This window comes from Hippoglossus hippoglossus, chromosome 9, assembly GCF_009819705.1.
Source record: "Hippoglossus hippoglossus isolate fHipHip1 chromosome 9, fHipHip1.pri, whole genome shotgun sequence".
Taxonomy (NCBI): Eukaryota; Metazoa; Chordata; class Actinopteri; order Pleuronectiformes; family Pleuronectidae; genus Hippoglossus; species Hippoglossus hippoglossus.
The window spans coordinates 9,503,333-9,520,523 of NC_047159.1; the positions used below are offsets into that span (position 1 = coordinate 9,503,333).

A 17,191-nucleotide genomic window follows, 5' to 3' on the forward strand; every position below is an offset into this window, starting at 1 on the left:
CTCATGAGTTTTGATCTGAACGTACATGTGGTGTTTTGGCAATGATGTTATCTATCTTGTAAAGGATTCAGCTTTCGAACTTTATCACCTTGGTTGTTTGCATATCACTTTGCTGTTGGTGGGTTTGAATAATGGATATTAGCTGCAGTAAAGTATCTCTCCACAAGAGAGCAGTGTTCTCTAGTAAACTCTGGCTTATACCAACGGAGAAATCGGATATCACATTGAGAGTGTTTGAATTCCTTTGGTTGTAATTCTGTATCTCATACTTGTCCTGATATCATATCTGCCTTCTCTGTCAGGAAAACAGCCAGAAACTTCAATCAGCCCATGTGCAAGGCAGCCAAAACCACAATAGTAGAGGTACGCATTTTCAACAACACAATCAGATGCTTCTAATGTCTGTCTGCAACACGTCTTCTCACACACATCTAACTGCAGAGTCACCATCTAAAAACCTTTGGCTTTCCTTTTAATGGTTTTCATGCATTATTCAGTCTTTGATTTTATAGGATTTTAGCAGTCCCTGTGCCCAAATAGCTGAAATTTGACCTTGAGGCAAAATTCTAAATATTATAAAAATCGACAGTAACAACAGACCCATGAGAACACGTGTACATGTATTGTTATATAAATACGTTCTAAGAAATCCCTAAGTTCCGGTGCCTATGGGAACCCAACTGGTATGATTTTTTTGTATCAGCCAAGCTACAGCTACAAATAACCATTGCAAAGAAAAATGTTCACTAACGTTTAACTGCAGCCCATAGAAGAAAACAGCCATTTGAGATTTGAGCCCTGGCACACAAATACAGTTTTCCAGCTATAAATTGTAAAGCCGGTGGAGCAACAATACACAGTCATCTTTTCAAGTAGATCCTATCTCACCACCCTCAAAGGGCACTGTCAGGAAAAACAGACTATTCTGATTTCAAGCGCTCCAGATCTGGAGCCAAAATGTGGGATGGGCCTCTTACAGGTGACCCAGGTGCTGTCAGGTTGTGGGCTGAAAAGATAACCTTGAATTGGGAATCGTATACATTTCTCTGACTGTGTCTCTAAGATCTGAGGTATTATTAATAGACTTGCAGTTTTAGGATCTTATCCTCCATCTGTATTGCCAAAAAATGGATTTGGGCCTGTCCTGCCATCTGTGTCATACCCACTTTCCTTCTGTCTGTCTGGATACCCACCTATCTAGGATTTGACAGTACAGAAATATGATAGCTCATCTTCTCTCTCTCTCTCTCTCTGTGTGTGTGTGTGTGTGTATGTGTATGTGTGTGTGTGTGTGTGTGTGTGTGTGTGTGTGTGTGTGTGTGTGTGTGTGTGTGTGTGTGTGTGTGTGTGTGTGTGTGTGTGTGTGTGTGTGTGTGTGTGTGTGTGTGTGTGTGTGTGTGTGTGTGTGTGCCTATCCACCCCTCCAACACACAAACAGCTTCACACCTCCCATATAGACACAGTTTGATTCAGAGAGCAGCCGGGAGACAAATGTGTGTCCGTATGTGTGTGTGTGAGAAAACCACAGAACATAGGCGCTGTCTGAAAATAAATCAGTAGCAAAGGGTCTTGCATAAATCTCACAGAGCTCCACGAAACACATTTTCAATTACTCTACGGTGTCTGGACCTGAGATTTAGTCTGTTGATTAGAAATATCTGGGACCAAATGGCAAGTCAATTTTCTCACAGTAAAGCTGTTTGCTGCGTTTATGGTCGGGTGATCACTGAAATCTGCTTTACAGAGGTAAGCAGAACAGGTATTAATGAGTTTCAGCTCTCTGCACACGTCCCGAATTAAAGAGCCACTAAATTCCACTATTTGGCATCACGTCTAATCCTGTGCATATGTGGCAACAAGGATAATGATGCCACTGACAGGTATCAATGAATTGTGGAGAATCAGCGCTATGGTGGAATAGAATTTTTTGTTTTTTTGTTGCAAGGATGAGACTAGTCACTGTGACAGCAGCGATGCGACTGCGTAATGCGACTGGGTGACGTCTGCTGGACCTGTGATGTAGATCGTAGTGACATAAATGATAAGCTGCATTGTGAAAAGCAAGCTGCCTTGGTTGCATTTAATATTGAATTGTGTGCTGAAGGAGATTTTTGAGAGGGGGGAGGATGAAACGAGCCAGGTTTCATTTGGAGTGTTTCTTTTTCCCAGGGTGCATTTCTAGGATTGTCTTTGTGGCATTTCTGCTCCAACACATCTGAGGATGGGTGGCAGGAATGATGGGGAAGAGGGATATAGAGAGTGCAGGAAAGATATAACAAGTAGAAAGCTATAGATCTGGCGACATCATAAGCGTCCAGAATGCACCTGAAATATTTAAGTTGATATGGAAAAGTTGTGAACACAAACAGCCTCTGCAAACTGTCATAGATTCAGAAATAATTGCTTGACTTAATTATTAAAACAAGGACACAGCCTTTTTTAATGGCGTGCCAGACATAGGTGTGCAACCTTAAGAAATGTTCTCACAAATGATCTTCTTTTGGGGAAGGAAAGCTCCGTGTTTGCATCTGAACTTTAATTGAATCCAGTTTAAATATAATTTGATGCTCCCTGCCAGCTCTATAACTAGACTGTGTCAAACCACTGTGCCAGTTTCAGCTGCGTCTTTGAAGATTTTGCATGCCATTGCTTTTTGATGTCATGTTCTAACAAACAGTGCATCCAGAAACTTGTCATCCACATATCAACTACATAGTTCTAAGCGGGGGGGCAGTCTTGGCAGATTGTGCTGCAGTCCGACAAATTATATCATCAAACAGGATTATCAAATGTTTCTCAATTTTCACCCACTTCAAATGCCTTGTATGAAATAATAAATAAACATGGCTCCAAGTGTGAAATAGATATCAAATTACAATAAAATAGTATTTTAAATTTGTATTAGGACAACTGTTCAGTAGATGTGTGTGTATTGGCGTTAAACCCATTAAAGCTGTCTGAATATGCTTTTTTATGGCAGTGCAGGTAAGATATGAATATTATCTATAACAAGCCTACTTACTGGTGACAATAAAGTGATTGGCCTCTGTTGCAGCACCCATTAAGATCCTTTTATCACTGATACCGAAGCTATTACCGTCTATGAAAACAAATGTGTATTTAGGATTCAGCCCGCACTCGGTCATAAATCAGGTGATTCGCTGTCGATATTGACCCTGTTATCTTGGGTGCTGGCTCAGGCGAGGAAAGGAACCAACGGACAGGGTCAGGTGCTTTTCAACCTTTTCATCTAACTCGCAGCGCAGCATGGAAGCCCAGGCTGATGTGCAGCGAGGTCTTAGACAATCATGTTGCACAGTGAACTGCTTGTCTGCTTGACTAGATTCCTGTCTCTGTAACTTTGACACAGCCAGGTAGGCACAAATTGTTCTCAGGCTATCTCCTGGACTATAAGCCCCTTATCAAAGTGCCAAAAATATCATGGCATTGTGGTGGGAGATAGACAGCACAACTGGAAAATAGGTTCAGTTTCAGTTAATGGGCAGCAACTTAGAAAGTAGTCAACTGGGCCAAAGCCATCCATATTAGAGGGGTTTCAGCTCTGACTTTTGAGAATGCAACACTCCTACATTTCCTTGTCGGTATTTTTTCTGACATTTTTTTTTATGAACTATCAGAGCTCTGTTTCTCCGTTTGATTCTGGCTGTCGACTTGTGCTACATGTCATACCCATAGACGGTAAATAAGTTGGACTACGCTTCTCTGCTTCCTCCCGTTGTAAAAATAATGAAGCTAAAATATCCCGGATACAGGTGCCTCCATCATTTAGAGATTTAGAGTGTGTGCAGTAGTGATTAATGTGTGGAGTTGTGGTATCGAGATCCCACCAATGTACTCTATAGCTGTCAATCATGACGTTTACCCCAACATCAAAACCAATCAATACATACATCAGTGTGAATAGAACTACGTAAAATGAAAGAAACCTTTTATGTAACTTGAACTCCAACCTTTTAGTCCATGTCCCTTCCATTAACATGTAGGACGCCCGTCCAGCCTCTTGAATAACATTTCATGAAGCCAACCCACTCCTCTCTAATGGATGTGCTGGAGCCTGCAGTCTGACATGGCTGTGTTTAGTCTCTAAAAATGTGTATGCATTAAATGCCTAAGGGACTATGAGGCGTATTGATAGTTAACCAGGTGGCTCCGCTCCTGTAAGACATAAATGGCAATTCTGGGAAGCGAAATCAAATCATCTCCCAGTAGTCATTCAGTAACACTGCAATTGTTGCCAGTCGACTCCCTTTCTATCGAGAAACTCCTCGTCTACCATGTTCAAGATAAATGGATTAATTTTCTGTTATTCTACTAAACATTCCATCGAGGTCATACTTTACTTTTCACCACATATACCAGAACAGACAACTATAACCATTACTACTGCTTTATTCCCTCGGGCCAATGACCAGTGCAGAATCATTGTCATTTCTTCTGCAATCCTGACACGTGAATCACAGAGTTTAAACTTTAAAGAGGCAGGGACGCTGTCAGAAAACGAGATGACAAAAAAGCACTTAGAAAATTACCTGATCATCACCAGCTCCTGCCGCGGTTGCTAGGCAACCAAGCCGGGCTATTCAATTGTTGAATGTTCCACGGTATCCAGCTGGTCCAGTTATTCCCTTATCGCAGGTGCTGTGATAGGTCCTGGTGCATTGTGGGATACAATTCACCCGAGACTGTATAAAAGCGGTGGTGTCTGCTGTTGTTCAACCATCAGTCACAGTAAATGACTCAACTGTATTATATTACTCTGGCAATGCAGTGGTGTGGGTGTTGGCGTTTGCACAACCAGTCATGCATGAAGTGAATTAATATATTTGTGCGTTTGTTCTTTTAACCAGGCTGGACGTCTAATTGAATATGCCCTCTGTCCTCGGGGCTTTCAGCATCCACTGTACACTTGTGTTGAAACACAAGGGCTTAAACAGAGTAGGCTTTAGGTATAAGATGGAAACACACAAAAAGGGACAGTTTTGGTATTGAACGAGGTGGAGGTAATGTCTCTCTTAAAGTCTCATTACTCTAATGAGATCTGTTTGCATGATCCATTTAGTAATTTCTATGATACACAACGCTGTCTTTGTTCAGTTATTTATTACAGCCATCATTTTCCATGCTGTTTTACAGTTCTTACTACGCCCTGTTGAGTTTTCTTGACTGGTGCCCTCCATTACTCCAGCTGCTGTTAGAAAACAGTTAGAAAACAATTAGAAATCCACTCATTTCCCCATCATTTCCTGCCTAAAGAGGTTCATGAATCAGCTTTTTGTGTGCATAAAGATGAGCAATGTATGTCTAATTTGTCTGTATTTTGCACAATATGTAGCAAAGGATGTTGCGGGTGCAGGCATTATTATGGTGACTCAATTTCCAGCGCCCGGCTCATCACAACAGTATTGCAAAAGTGATTGGTAGCTTTTATTGAATAGGATTCATACTGTGCCAGAAGTTAACATGGCATTGAATCCAAATTGTTTAACGAAGTAATGACTCTTGAAATGGCATCGATACAGTGGCATTGCACCCTCAATATGTGGATCCTCAAAGTCCCCAGTATAGTGCCACGTTTTTTTGACTTAGAGATGAAATTCAGACAGAATTTTGGTAATTGCAGTACTTGCTTTGCTACTACAACCACTGCAAATTGCTGTAATATCAAAAGACAGATGGGTTCAGCAGCCTGTCTTTTATTTTCTCACTAAAAGTGTGCCTATAGGTCATTGGTATGCCTGTATGGGATGCAAATACTTCACAATATCACTGATGGCATTGCCTTGTAGTATTGTAGTTACATGTCCATTAGCAGAGATGTTTCTTAATTTCTAAAATCAGAACAATTAAATTATCATTTGGTGCTGGAGATACTGACAGCAGTATTTGCTTGTATATTGCCCAAATTGAAATTAGTATTTTGGTTCTGTCTAATCTGAAACCGGTTGGAATAGGCTCTGTGTGCTCTATGTGCCATGGTGACAATGACTTCTATATGACTGCCATGAAAGCTGATGACACTAGTGCTCAGGTTTATTCTTCAGTTCACTCTAGGTCCAAGAGGGAGACAGAAAAGCAGACAGAGAATGTAAATAAAGATGATGAAGCAAGTGGAATGCGACTAGATTTGCTGAACAGGCATAAACTGAATATTTGAAGTGGCACATTTGCATGTTAGAGGTAACCAAGTACATTTTCCATTTCCAGTCAGTATTTCCATTTTATGCTCCTTAATGCTCACACTCCACTAGATTTTAAGGGGTAATGCTGTACTTCCATTGCTTTAGTTACTAACTACATTTAAGGGGAATAATTAATACAATAGATAACATAACAAGCTGTTAAAAGACAACATACTTTAAGATGTGATGAGTGGTTTCCAGCCTCTCTGGCTTCTGATGTCTAACAAAAAGCAGCATATCCAGAGTCACATTGCAGATGTCTGAGCTATTAACAGCTCCTCCAAATGGTGCTTTTTTTCTCCTGCAGAATTTGGGTTTAATTTCAATCAATGTTAAAATGATCCTGTGTCTCGTAAAAACTAAGATTAAAGAAAAAGTCCCAAAATGAGGGGAAAAAATCAGAAGATTTTTTTCTTCTTCCTGTATTTGGGGTAGTTCAAACTAGTTCTACCTGCAGTAACTATGACAGTAACATGTTGCTTACCCCCTGCTGCTTCAGTAGCTTGTCAATAAGATAATGAGGTCATATACGGTAAAACATTATCAGCCAGATACAACAATTTGCATTATTTTTACTTATTTCACAAACACTTATGTACTTTTACTGATAATTAAGTTTTTTACATTACCCTATTGGTATTCTTGTATTTAAGGATCCAAATGCTTCCTCCACATTTTGAATGTAAGTTCAAAGTTGCCTGACGACTGCCTATCATCTGAAGCACATTGCACAGAGGCTTATGTGTTCTTTGAAATGTAAATATCACAAACAGTATGTGCAATTTTGAAAAATATGTATTTTTAGTTCCTGAAATGATCGTCAGGATTTGCACAGGTTTGCTGTCTCCCATTTCCTGGATACCATAAAGGCTGTCATAGGCTAGGCAAGCTTCCACTGAGAGGAAACAGATTGCTCATGTTGTCAGTATTCTGGGTTAGAGGATAAAGCCGTGGAGCTGAGCCCCGAAAGTGGCAGCAGAGCGTGGCCAAGTGCCCACACACACACACACACACACACACACACACACACACACACACACACACACACACACACTGGGAGGAAGATGGAGAGGCTATAAATACACAGGGTAATGAGTGTGGTGTCGCTGTCATCCTCATGCTCTGTCGCCTGTGGCCACACCACCTCTTTCTCCTGGCTGTCGCATTTCGGTATGCACACAAACACGCACCCACCCAAACAAATCGGGTGGGACACGATGGATTAAGAGATCAGGTACCTCCACCCACGCATTACCTACTGAAGCTTGTCTGTTATATCCCAATTAATCAAGTTATGATATTAATCTGGTTTACAACTGAATACCAACATTTGAAAATGATACATGCACCCTCGCTGATTCAATTTTATTAAGGGTATTTTGCTCTTTTTAATAAAGCTCCATGAATGTTTTATCTCCATGAAAGAAAAGTTTTTGCCCCACTACTTGTTGGCCGAGCATATGGGTGGAAATGTGAGTCCGCTCACGATTTGATGCAAAATAAAATAATTAGGTATCTGAGGGTTGATGCCTGCCAGCTACCTCTACTATAAAGTATATTTGTTTTGCCACATTTTCTTAATGATTTGCAATTTTTTTTACACAACATGAAAATCTCTTCGTGTTTTGCACCATCGTCCCAACAGGAGAAATCCTGCCCACTGGATGTTGATTTTGTCTCTGCACAAGACACTGATGATGAATGACCTCATTTTTAATCCATTTGCCATGCGTCTCAATGATTATCAGAGGAACAATTATCTCATTTTTTTTAGTTTGGCATGACTTCAAAAGACTCATTCTGCATAGGCACCACCCTGTGGACAAATTTCACAGTTGTGCGCTCAGCACTTTAAAAGTTTAATGCTTTTGTAACCAGGGCTGTAATGAACACTATCGCCTCTAGAAGCTGCTTACTAACGCTTTGTTGGAACAGACAGAATTATACTGTAATTCGATGACACATACACTTGCCGCTGTTTGCTCATTTGGTGATTGGAAATCTAACCCAGATGGTCAATAGCAGTGCAGTCAGCTCTAATGAATACCTGTACTCAGAGGGCACTGACTCACTTTCACTGAACGATTGTACGTGCATCTGAATCCCTCTCTGAAAATAAACGGGTGCATTTCATTTATTGATCATAATCTCAGTCTTTGCATGTTTGTGCATGCACACATACTAATAAAGGACAAACATGAACTATTTTCTTTCCTTATTTCTTGTTTTTCACCCTCAGTTTTATTTCCATGTATTAAAAAATGTGGTCAAACTGTAAATGTAGCAGAATTGTATTTAAGTTTAACATACATTGGTGACAAAAATTGCATATATCCAGCAATATGAAGTCACTCCAACGCTGTAACTAACACCTCTGTCGGTGGTTTATTCTAGGAATCTGGTAGCATTGTGTACCAATCAGTTTGAGATTAACACGATTTGACAAAGCTCACAGCCTAAAAAAGCACACACACTCGGGGGGAAATAAATCGCTTGTTGTGTCCCCACAGGGCACTTTGAATCCCTCTCCTCCTGCGAGCTCACTTCATGCCTCGCTCTGTTCTCATTGATGTGAAATTTTTTCTACAGATAAGGGAATATCAATGTGTGTGTGGGTCTATATACGTGCACTTGTTCGCTTGCGCCACACACCTGCTCATTTGTGTATTATGTCTAAGGCTTGTGTGTTTTTTATTTATTTATTTTCAATGCTTGATCCTTCCTGGTCCGTTGAACCTCCTGTCTGAACTACATCTGAGCACCGGTGCAGCCCGGACACATCACCTACATGAAAGGAACGGGGGGGGTCTTTTTTTTTTATGTCTACAGAACATTTAAATTGTATGAGCTTCATATTGTGCTGTGATTTGTCTTTGGAAGGCTAATTTAAAACTGAGCTGAATACATGTTTGTTTGCATGTGTGAGAGACAAACAAATTGAGAAACACATCTCTGAGGTGGGATTTCTTTTGTTGTCGGTTTTCATGGGGCCGTTTATTTGACACCTGTTGATCGAAGTGACAGAAGTACTTCATACTCGATACTGCTGCTAATTACATTCATTCATCTGAAGTCTTGGAAATTCATGCCACCAAATATTTGTAGAGCTTCCCTTGCCCCCAGTCCTTCCTGTTTTATCACCGTTTTATAATGCGATGAGTGCAGCCTTGCTTGATGAAGATGTCTATGGAAATCATCATTCTCACAAAAGACAGATTAAGCCCCCAGAGAAAGACGTGGGTGGATGTGTGGGACTGCTGTATCAGTTCTCCTCTGCTACCAATCTCATCCTGCGTGGCCTCGTTTTTACTGCGGAGCATCAAAGATTTACCATAACCCAACCAAGGGATCCAGAGGAGAAAAAAAAGAGTCTGAAATCACTTTACAGTCCTGAGTGGCCCCTTGCTCGCCACAGACCAAAACCTGCGTATCCATGACAATGCTAAGATGGGATCCACTCTCAGCCATTGACTCCTCTCAGTCAGTGCTGAGTGCTGAGGGAGGAAGTGGCGATAAGGAGAGATTCAATTCAATTTGCTCTGAACGGCTGCTTGCCCCTCATGTAAATGGAATAAGTAGGTTACTGCCACACGGGAGTGCACAGAGAAGCATAAGGGAGGTCGAGCTTTATGCTGTCATGGTTAAGTTCCCTTTTGGCTGCAGGAGATGTGATGATAACCCTGGTGCCTGGGTGCTCTCTCGTCTTTCTTTTTAATTTTCTGTCATTTCAAGTGCTTTTCGCCCCTTGAAGAATATTGAGGAGGCAATTGCATCCTTCTTCGAGTCAGCTCGGTTTGACAACGGAAAACCAGTTCTGTCTGCCCGCTGTTCATACCATTGTCAAGTTGACTCAAAATCTCAGGGACCACTGTGCTTGGTTATACTGCCTAGTGTTAATATGAACCCGACACATGAAGTTCAGGCTAAAAACTGGCCCACAAGACTGAGTAGAGCCCACACATGCTGCACGACTCCTCTGAACACCTGCGTGTAGGTATAGTGGAGGCTGTAGGCTCAGTGTGTAGTGTTACCTATGGAGGAGGAAGCAGGTGTGATCGTGGCGCGATTTCTATTTAGTCACGTTGACCCATATCTGCTTAAATCAATATCCATTTCCACCTGTGTCTTGTTAGTCAGACAGAGAGCACGTACATACACTCTTCTTCTGCTGACCCACTCTTTCTCCACAAATGTGCCGCATTTTTTGTGTCAGTAATATATTAAGTTAATATCTTAGACGCATACCTTTTTTTTATTATTCTGTCATCTTAATGTGAATAGCTAAAGTGTCATGAGGGTATATTTAGGTAACGTTAAGTGACCAGTGTTATAGCAGCTCCATCAGAATAAGCTTCGCAAACCTGCAACAAAGTCCCGAGGTAGAGCTTGTGGAATAGAGCTATAAATAAAAATAGGTAGCTGAATGGGGGGGGGTTTCGACATGGGAGAGTAAGAGATTGTTCTGACCTCTGTGTTTGGTTTTTCCAAAGTCCTGCCAACACCAAAACAATCTCCTCCACAGTCCCCTTCTCTCAATCGCCTTTAATCCCAGGATCAAGCTACGTCCCCTGGGTTTGGAGTGTCAGATGATCCTCTTCTGTGTTCACTCAGCCAAGCTGGCTTTGGGTAAACACGTGGCTTTCACTGGACTATGTGGAGTTTCTAAAATGAATAAATGCAACGCCTTTCTTTCACAAATATTTACCCTTTCCTTCCCTGGGAAAAAACTGTCGCAGGTTTTTTTTTGCTAAACCTGTGAAATCATACTTGCAGAATAAATATCTGCTGGTGTGTCATCATCACAATTTTTTGTATTAAATATACAAAAGAAGAAGTGGCTTCTGTAGTCCTTAGAATAACATTTTAGTTTTTTTTTATTATCAGGAATTGCCTTTTAAGATGTTTCAGCTGCTCTGTGAAATTCCATAGCTGTGTAGGCACAGGTTTATTTCCTGGTCGCATAATCACATCACTGCACAGTTGTGGTATCTGAACTAAAATCTCAGGGGTCGTGAGACGTTTTATCGGAGAAAGCGCAGAGTTCATAACTCTTCTCTCTGTGTAGGTGGAAGAGGTGGTGGATGTTGGGACTTTTGCTGAAGAGGACATCCACATACCCAGCATCTACGTGCACAGGGTTGTCCTGGGAGCCAGCTTCGAGAAGAGGATCGAGGTGAAAAGAAATATAAAGCTTTTCAGAGCTTTACATAAAAGCCTTGAAACAGCATGTTGAATGCATTCTTTTTATAGTTTCTGAATTATGTTGCTATAGCTTTGAAAGTCATGTTCCATTAACCAATTGTAGAACTGCAGCAGGCTGTGACATTTCCACCGGTGTTCAAAAACACACACATTAACTTTTATTCATATGTGTCTTTGTACTCAAACGGAAATACTGTCTCTCCTTTTATTTTTTTGCATGTCTCCAGAAACGCACAGTAAAGAAAGGTCAAGATCAGAAGCCCAAACCCAAGAAGGACTCGGATATTGTTCGGGAGAGGATCATTCGCCGAGCTGCTCTGGAGTTTGAGGATGGGATGTATGGTATCCTTTGAAAAGAAGAAGTTCTAAGTTTGTGCGCTATATGCTGCCCTTTATTTAATAACCTGTAGTTAAACCAAAGCAGGTGCTGGTCTGTAGCCACAGATTTGAGAAACATGTGCTTGGCTTCCTTTTCTTTTACAGCATAATGAGTAATTGTTGCCTTTGCACCAGTTGATTGCATTAGCTATTATGTATTATAGTTATGTAGATAAATTATTTTACATTTCACATTTACAGTTATTGTGAGAGCTTTTGCCCTTCATTATTAAAGCAGACACAGATTTTAAGTGGCTGATCTTTGATTAACCACTTAGTCATTTGTGGACAAATACTCATTTTAGTTTCTTGGAAATATTAGGGACATTCAAATCCATTTTGAAATGGATGGACACATTTTCTTATTTGCCATTGTGTTTTGTTATTTACAGTTTTTTTTGGTTGTGTTTTTTTGTGTTGATTAGCACTTCACAGCCACTGTGGTAATGGCTGCGAGGTGGTCAGAGAGAAGGCTGTCAGTTGTATATACATGATTTTCACTGTATAATTACAAATGGAATAGTTACCGTCTTTAACAAAGAGCTCATCAGCTAACCTTGGTATTGGTATCCCCATGTTGGCCAGCAACTTTATAAAACCAGACATCACTGTGCACCTTCAAAGTGAAAATGGGATTTTGGGACTGGTAAGGCACAAACTGAGTTTTCTTCCCCCTCGTCTTTCAGTGCTTTGAATCCAAGCTAAACTAGCTAACAAGCAGCATATTGCCTGTACGTTTGTTATGTAACAGATAACAGACTATTTTTCTTTCTCACAATCTAAGCTTTTACAAAGGCTGCTGCTGTTATGGAAAGATTTTCCAATCAGTTGTGTTGACAGTGGAAACACCTAAGCTAATGTGTAGTTTGTTTTAATCGTGTGTGCCAGCTATAGAGAGGTACTGCCCTCTCCTCTCCTCTCCTCTCCGAAAGGATTGCTCCCTTTTCTTGAACACAGAGAAAATCAATGTCTCATCTAATCAGAGAAATGTGATTGTGTCTGTCTCTCCCTCGAAAGATCATGGCAGGTCAGGCTGAGTGACATGTGTGAGTGCATGTGTGGCCGCTCGCCGCTGTACACATTCACGTCAATCTTCATTTCTCTCCCTTGTTTAGGGGCCGTACCCCACTGAGGATGCAGTGGATCCAGATCTGATTAACGCTGGTGAGGGTCATTGTACTCACTATATTTATATATTGATATTTGACACTCATCTGTTTGTTATTTTTCCTTTTTCTTTTAATTGCTTTTGTATTTTAATTGACCCTCTTTTTGATTATGCTTATGTGTAAACTGAGTTTTTGTGTACTGCTGTGATTAATGAAACTTCATATTCCGTTTCTCAAATATGTCATCTGTGTGCTCTGTAGGAAAGGAGACTGTCACGGTGCTCCCTGGAGCTGCCTATTTCTCCAGTGATGAGTCATTTGCCATGATCCGAGGGTAAGTCCACGAAACAAAGCTCTGAAAACCTATTTGCTAAAAGTTAGATATGACTGACATTTACATGGATTTACATTAAGACAGTAATACTTTGTGTGTCTTGGTGCAGTTCATATACAAAAAAACCAAACTGTTAAAACAATGGATTTTCTTAGCAAGTTTTTTTCCCCTTTATTCAATAGTGCGTCACTCCCATCATAAGCCAGCTGTTACCGGTAAGCAGGATTTGACCACAGGACATGGCCCCAACATTTGTGACACAGAATATTATTAAATAGCTACTTTCACTGGTACCGTCTAGTCAATATTCCCAAGGTTCTTATTGATTTGCCATCTGTCTGAGATTGCCCACCCGCACTGCCTGTTTGTCCGCCCAGAGGAAATCCAATACTGCTTAAAAATAGTGTTTCTTTTGTCACCATGGCGACAAAATTTGCGCTCCCTACCGGTAAACGCTACTTTGGAAAAGTTAAGACTTGGATTTAGGTTTAGGCATTTGTGGTTAGGGTCAACGTAAAAAGGGTAGGGAATACACACTATTGTTTGTGTGTTCTTGTTTGTTGCCTCTTTAGGGCCTTTTCCAGCACTAACACTGACCTTGTCAGGACTAGTAGATCTCATGGGGACCAACGCCCAGTTCTAATGAGGCTAAACGTCATTTCTGAGATCCTAGTTAAGGTTTTGGTTAGGCTGTCTGCAACGAATGGAAGTCGATGCAAAGTCCTAATGAGGATAGCTTCGCAAACGTGTGTGTGTGTGTGTGTGTGTGTGTGTGTGTGTGTGTGTGTGTGTGTGTGTGTGTGTGTGTGTGTGTGTGTGTGTGTGTGTGTGTGTGTGTGTGTGTGTGTGTGTGTGTGTGTGTGTGTGTGTGTGTGTGTGTGTGTACATATTTTCCCAGACTTTGTAGTCACAAAGCTTTCATCACTTTTCCATCTCTGTAGGTGTTTGTTAATATCCAGTCTGTTGTGTTTGTGTGTCTGCTGGATTGCCCCACTTTGGACTTAATGTAGGAAAAAGGCTCACAGATGAATAGAGATGAAATAATCACCTTAGACACTCACCAAATTTATTCTGGTAATAAAGTATATCTATATGTAACAAGCATTAAATGGTGCAGTACTGCTTTTTGTACAATGGCAGTAAAAACTTTCTATTTACATGTAGTAATACCATATACTTTTATTTTGATGAATGGACTTGTGAGTTCGTAAGATGAACTGATTCTGAAGCTGACAGCTGTCTTCTTCCATCATGTCATTCAGGGGACACATCAACCTGACGATGCTGGGAGCCATGCAGGTGTCAAAACATGGAGACCTGGCCAACTGGATGATCCCGGTAAGTTTGATTTGCTTTTTGATGTAATACTGTCACCCAGATTCATGCTTTCTGCTCCTTCTGCTGGGAGTCAACACAACATCGCACTCCATCAGCTGCTTTTTGCAACATGTAAAAGTCGTCTTTACAGTTTGCGGCAGAAAGGTGTTCACATTGTGTTGGATTCTAATTATATTTTACTGGTACACATGTTGTGTCCTTTATGGACATAGATTTGTAAAAACAAAACAAAAACTGTTCCAGTCATGTCTAATGCTTGATATTATTTGAGGTTTTAATATCAGTTAAAGCATTCTGTGTTAGACTTTCAATTGTTAAAGCACTTAACATAAGTCTTTGGAGTCAACAGTTATTATTCTCCTTTAATTATTTTGTCTTTAAGATAAAATAATTGAGCATTTTAACACAGTTTGCCACAGCTTAAAGGGACAACTTCCAATAGCTAGTTTAATCCAACCATTAATCCAAACTCCACAGATATTCAGTTCGTCATCAGCGTAAATGCAACAAATTGTGAAAACTAATTAATTACTGATTAAGTTTTAGTTGCTATATTAATTAATATTAATTGTTTAGTTGCTTCAGCTGTACTCTGAATACCTGGAAACGTTTTGTAATGACTAAATCCTAATTAATTTATCTTTAAACTTTTCCTTACATTACGTGGTCAAAATTTCAAGTTCAAAAGAAAAATAATGGTTGCAATTATATCCTCACTTTTAACAGTGTAGTCTTTACAATTTAAAATATAGGATTATTATTTTTTTCGTTATTGTATGCAAGGTGGCCTTCAGCATTTCCCAGGAAATGTCTCAGTAGAAACAGATTCTTACGGCCTTGGTTGTTATTATTCACGAGGATATGCTTGTTGTCAGGGGATTAATGGGTAGGGGGGTGTATGTGAGTGCAACTCTATAATGGGTGGCCCACATAATTGCTAGATGTTTCATTGGGTCAATTGGTCTTGAGACCACAGTGGCCACAGTCATCCTCAGTGATTACTAAGGTCAACAACCCATTAAAAGGCTGTTCACTATGCGGGTGAGCTCAGCCAGCGTGCCCCCACCTGCTCACAGCTGCTTTCCATTCGACTGAAGTCCACATAAAAGGCAGTTTGAGCCAAGTGAACTCAGCCTCAGTGTGTTGAAGATGTTTACATATGAAGACCTTCAGAACATGAATAATCAAACATAATAAATATATATATATATATATAAATGGCAGATGTAGATGAAGACAGCACTGATGCTGACGTGTTCTCTCAATTTATTTTCTCTGTACATTTCCAGTTGCACGCGTTAGTCCATGATGATCTGTAATCAACCGTTGCTTGATTAAGCATGTTCCGCAGATATCGAAGGCCCACAGTGCTGCTGTTGTACAAAGGCAGGGGCATTTATCTTGTTTGGCCATTCTACTGCTGGATAGTTAAAGCAGCAGAATAATGCGGCAACACAGGCGCACACGGCTCCGTCCGCACCTACGCTTCATTCTTCATTATCCCCTCTTTTGAAAGGATGGATGAAGAGAATTACTTTTCCCACCTTCTGTGATAATGAAAATTATTCTCTATCTAAAGATGGGCGCACAGCGTGAAATTGGAAATGTTTTACGTAGGAGTCCAGAATGCAGTCCTCTCAGGGTGATTATGTTGATTTTGAACACTTTTAATATGCAGAATCCCGATCCAGTTGAAGGCCTTGAAATGCTTTTACATCATGACTCAGCCTGAAAGATCTGGGAAAAAAAGAATACATGGGGAGAAAGGGGTAATGGTTTGGAGGCATTTTAGATTGTATGTGCTATTTAATCATTTAGCTGTTGGGGCTTTGTCATGTTGTCCTACATGTGGGGTCCTGCTCCCAGTATAGTTCACTGGAGATGTCACATGTACCTCCTCATGGATTTCCAACAGCCAGACACACGCTGCTTTCAAAATGAGAATCATATTTGACTTTTATCGACTTGGATTTCGGCCGCTTGAGCGGTGCTGCATTAGTCTTCACTCGCTCCTTCAAATCTGAGAGAAGTAAATGAATGAGATAATGTAAGCGCAGGTATATTGGAGTTGACCAACGCAATAAATATGTATGTGGTCAACTCAAATACAGCTGTGCATTTCACATAGAATGCTTGTGAGTCAGAATCTGTTTTCAAATCTTTGCTGAAACTAAACCCTGAGACCACCTCATTATCTACTAGTCAGAGATGTCCCCCATCCTCTCCTACGCCTCCATGTCCTCAAACATGGTTGCTTCAGTCCTGGCTGCCTGTGCCAGTGGTTCGAACAGCTCAGGACGACCATGGTCTTGTTTGTCAGGAAACTCCAGAGGCTAGAGCCTTACAGTTCAAACAACATTTCTGTCGCAAGTGCGTGTGCTGCTACTGGAGTTGACGCTCATAGCTAGACAACCTTGATAACATGAGCAAGCTAATTAGTATGACATAAGTGTAGGGGTGCGTGTGTGGTGGGGGGTAGGTAGATAGGCACGTTTCAGGCCCAGCACTGTATGTAAAGGCATTTTCTGAATTTCCAGGGAGAGACACTTCAGCCATAACTTAAAAACAGACCAAGGCAGCTTCAGGGCTGCAATAGCTCAACAGCGACTGACAATTAAAATACAGTTTCT

General features: G+C 40.8%; 1 protein-coding gene across 2 annotated transcripts in view; it reads left to right on the forward strand.

Moving 5' to 3' along the window:
- oxct1a (3-oxoacid CoA transferase 1a) overlaps positions 1 to 17,191 on the forward strand; it is a 41,968-nt gene that overhangs the window by 7,381 nt on the left and 17,396 nt on the right. For both annotated transcript variants that reach the window (XM_034595215.1, XM_034595216.1), the window contains exons 7-13: positions 303 to 363; positions 11,266 to 11,373; positions 11,630 to 11,744; positions 12,332 to 12,426; positions 12,896 to 12,944; positions 13,151 to 13,223; positions 14,486 to 14,561. In XM_034595215.1, coding sequence (XP_034451106.1) covers positions 303 to 363; positions 11,266 to 11,373; positions 11,630 to 11,744; positions 12,332 to 12,426; positions 12,896 to 12,944; positions 13,151 to 13,223; positions 14,486 to 14,561 — 577 coding nt within the window. The remainder of the gene's footprint in view (positions 1 to 302; positions 364 to 11,265; positions 11,374 to 11,629; positions 11,745 to 12,331; positions 12,427 to 12,895; positions 12,945 to 13,150; positions 13,224 to 14,485; positions 14,562 to 17,191) is intronic.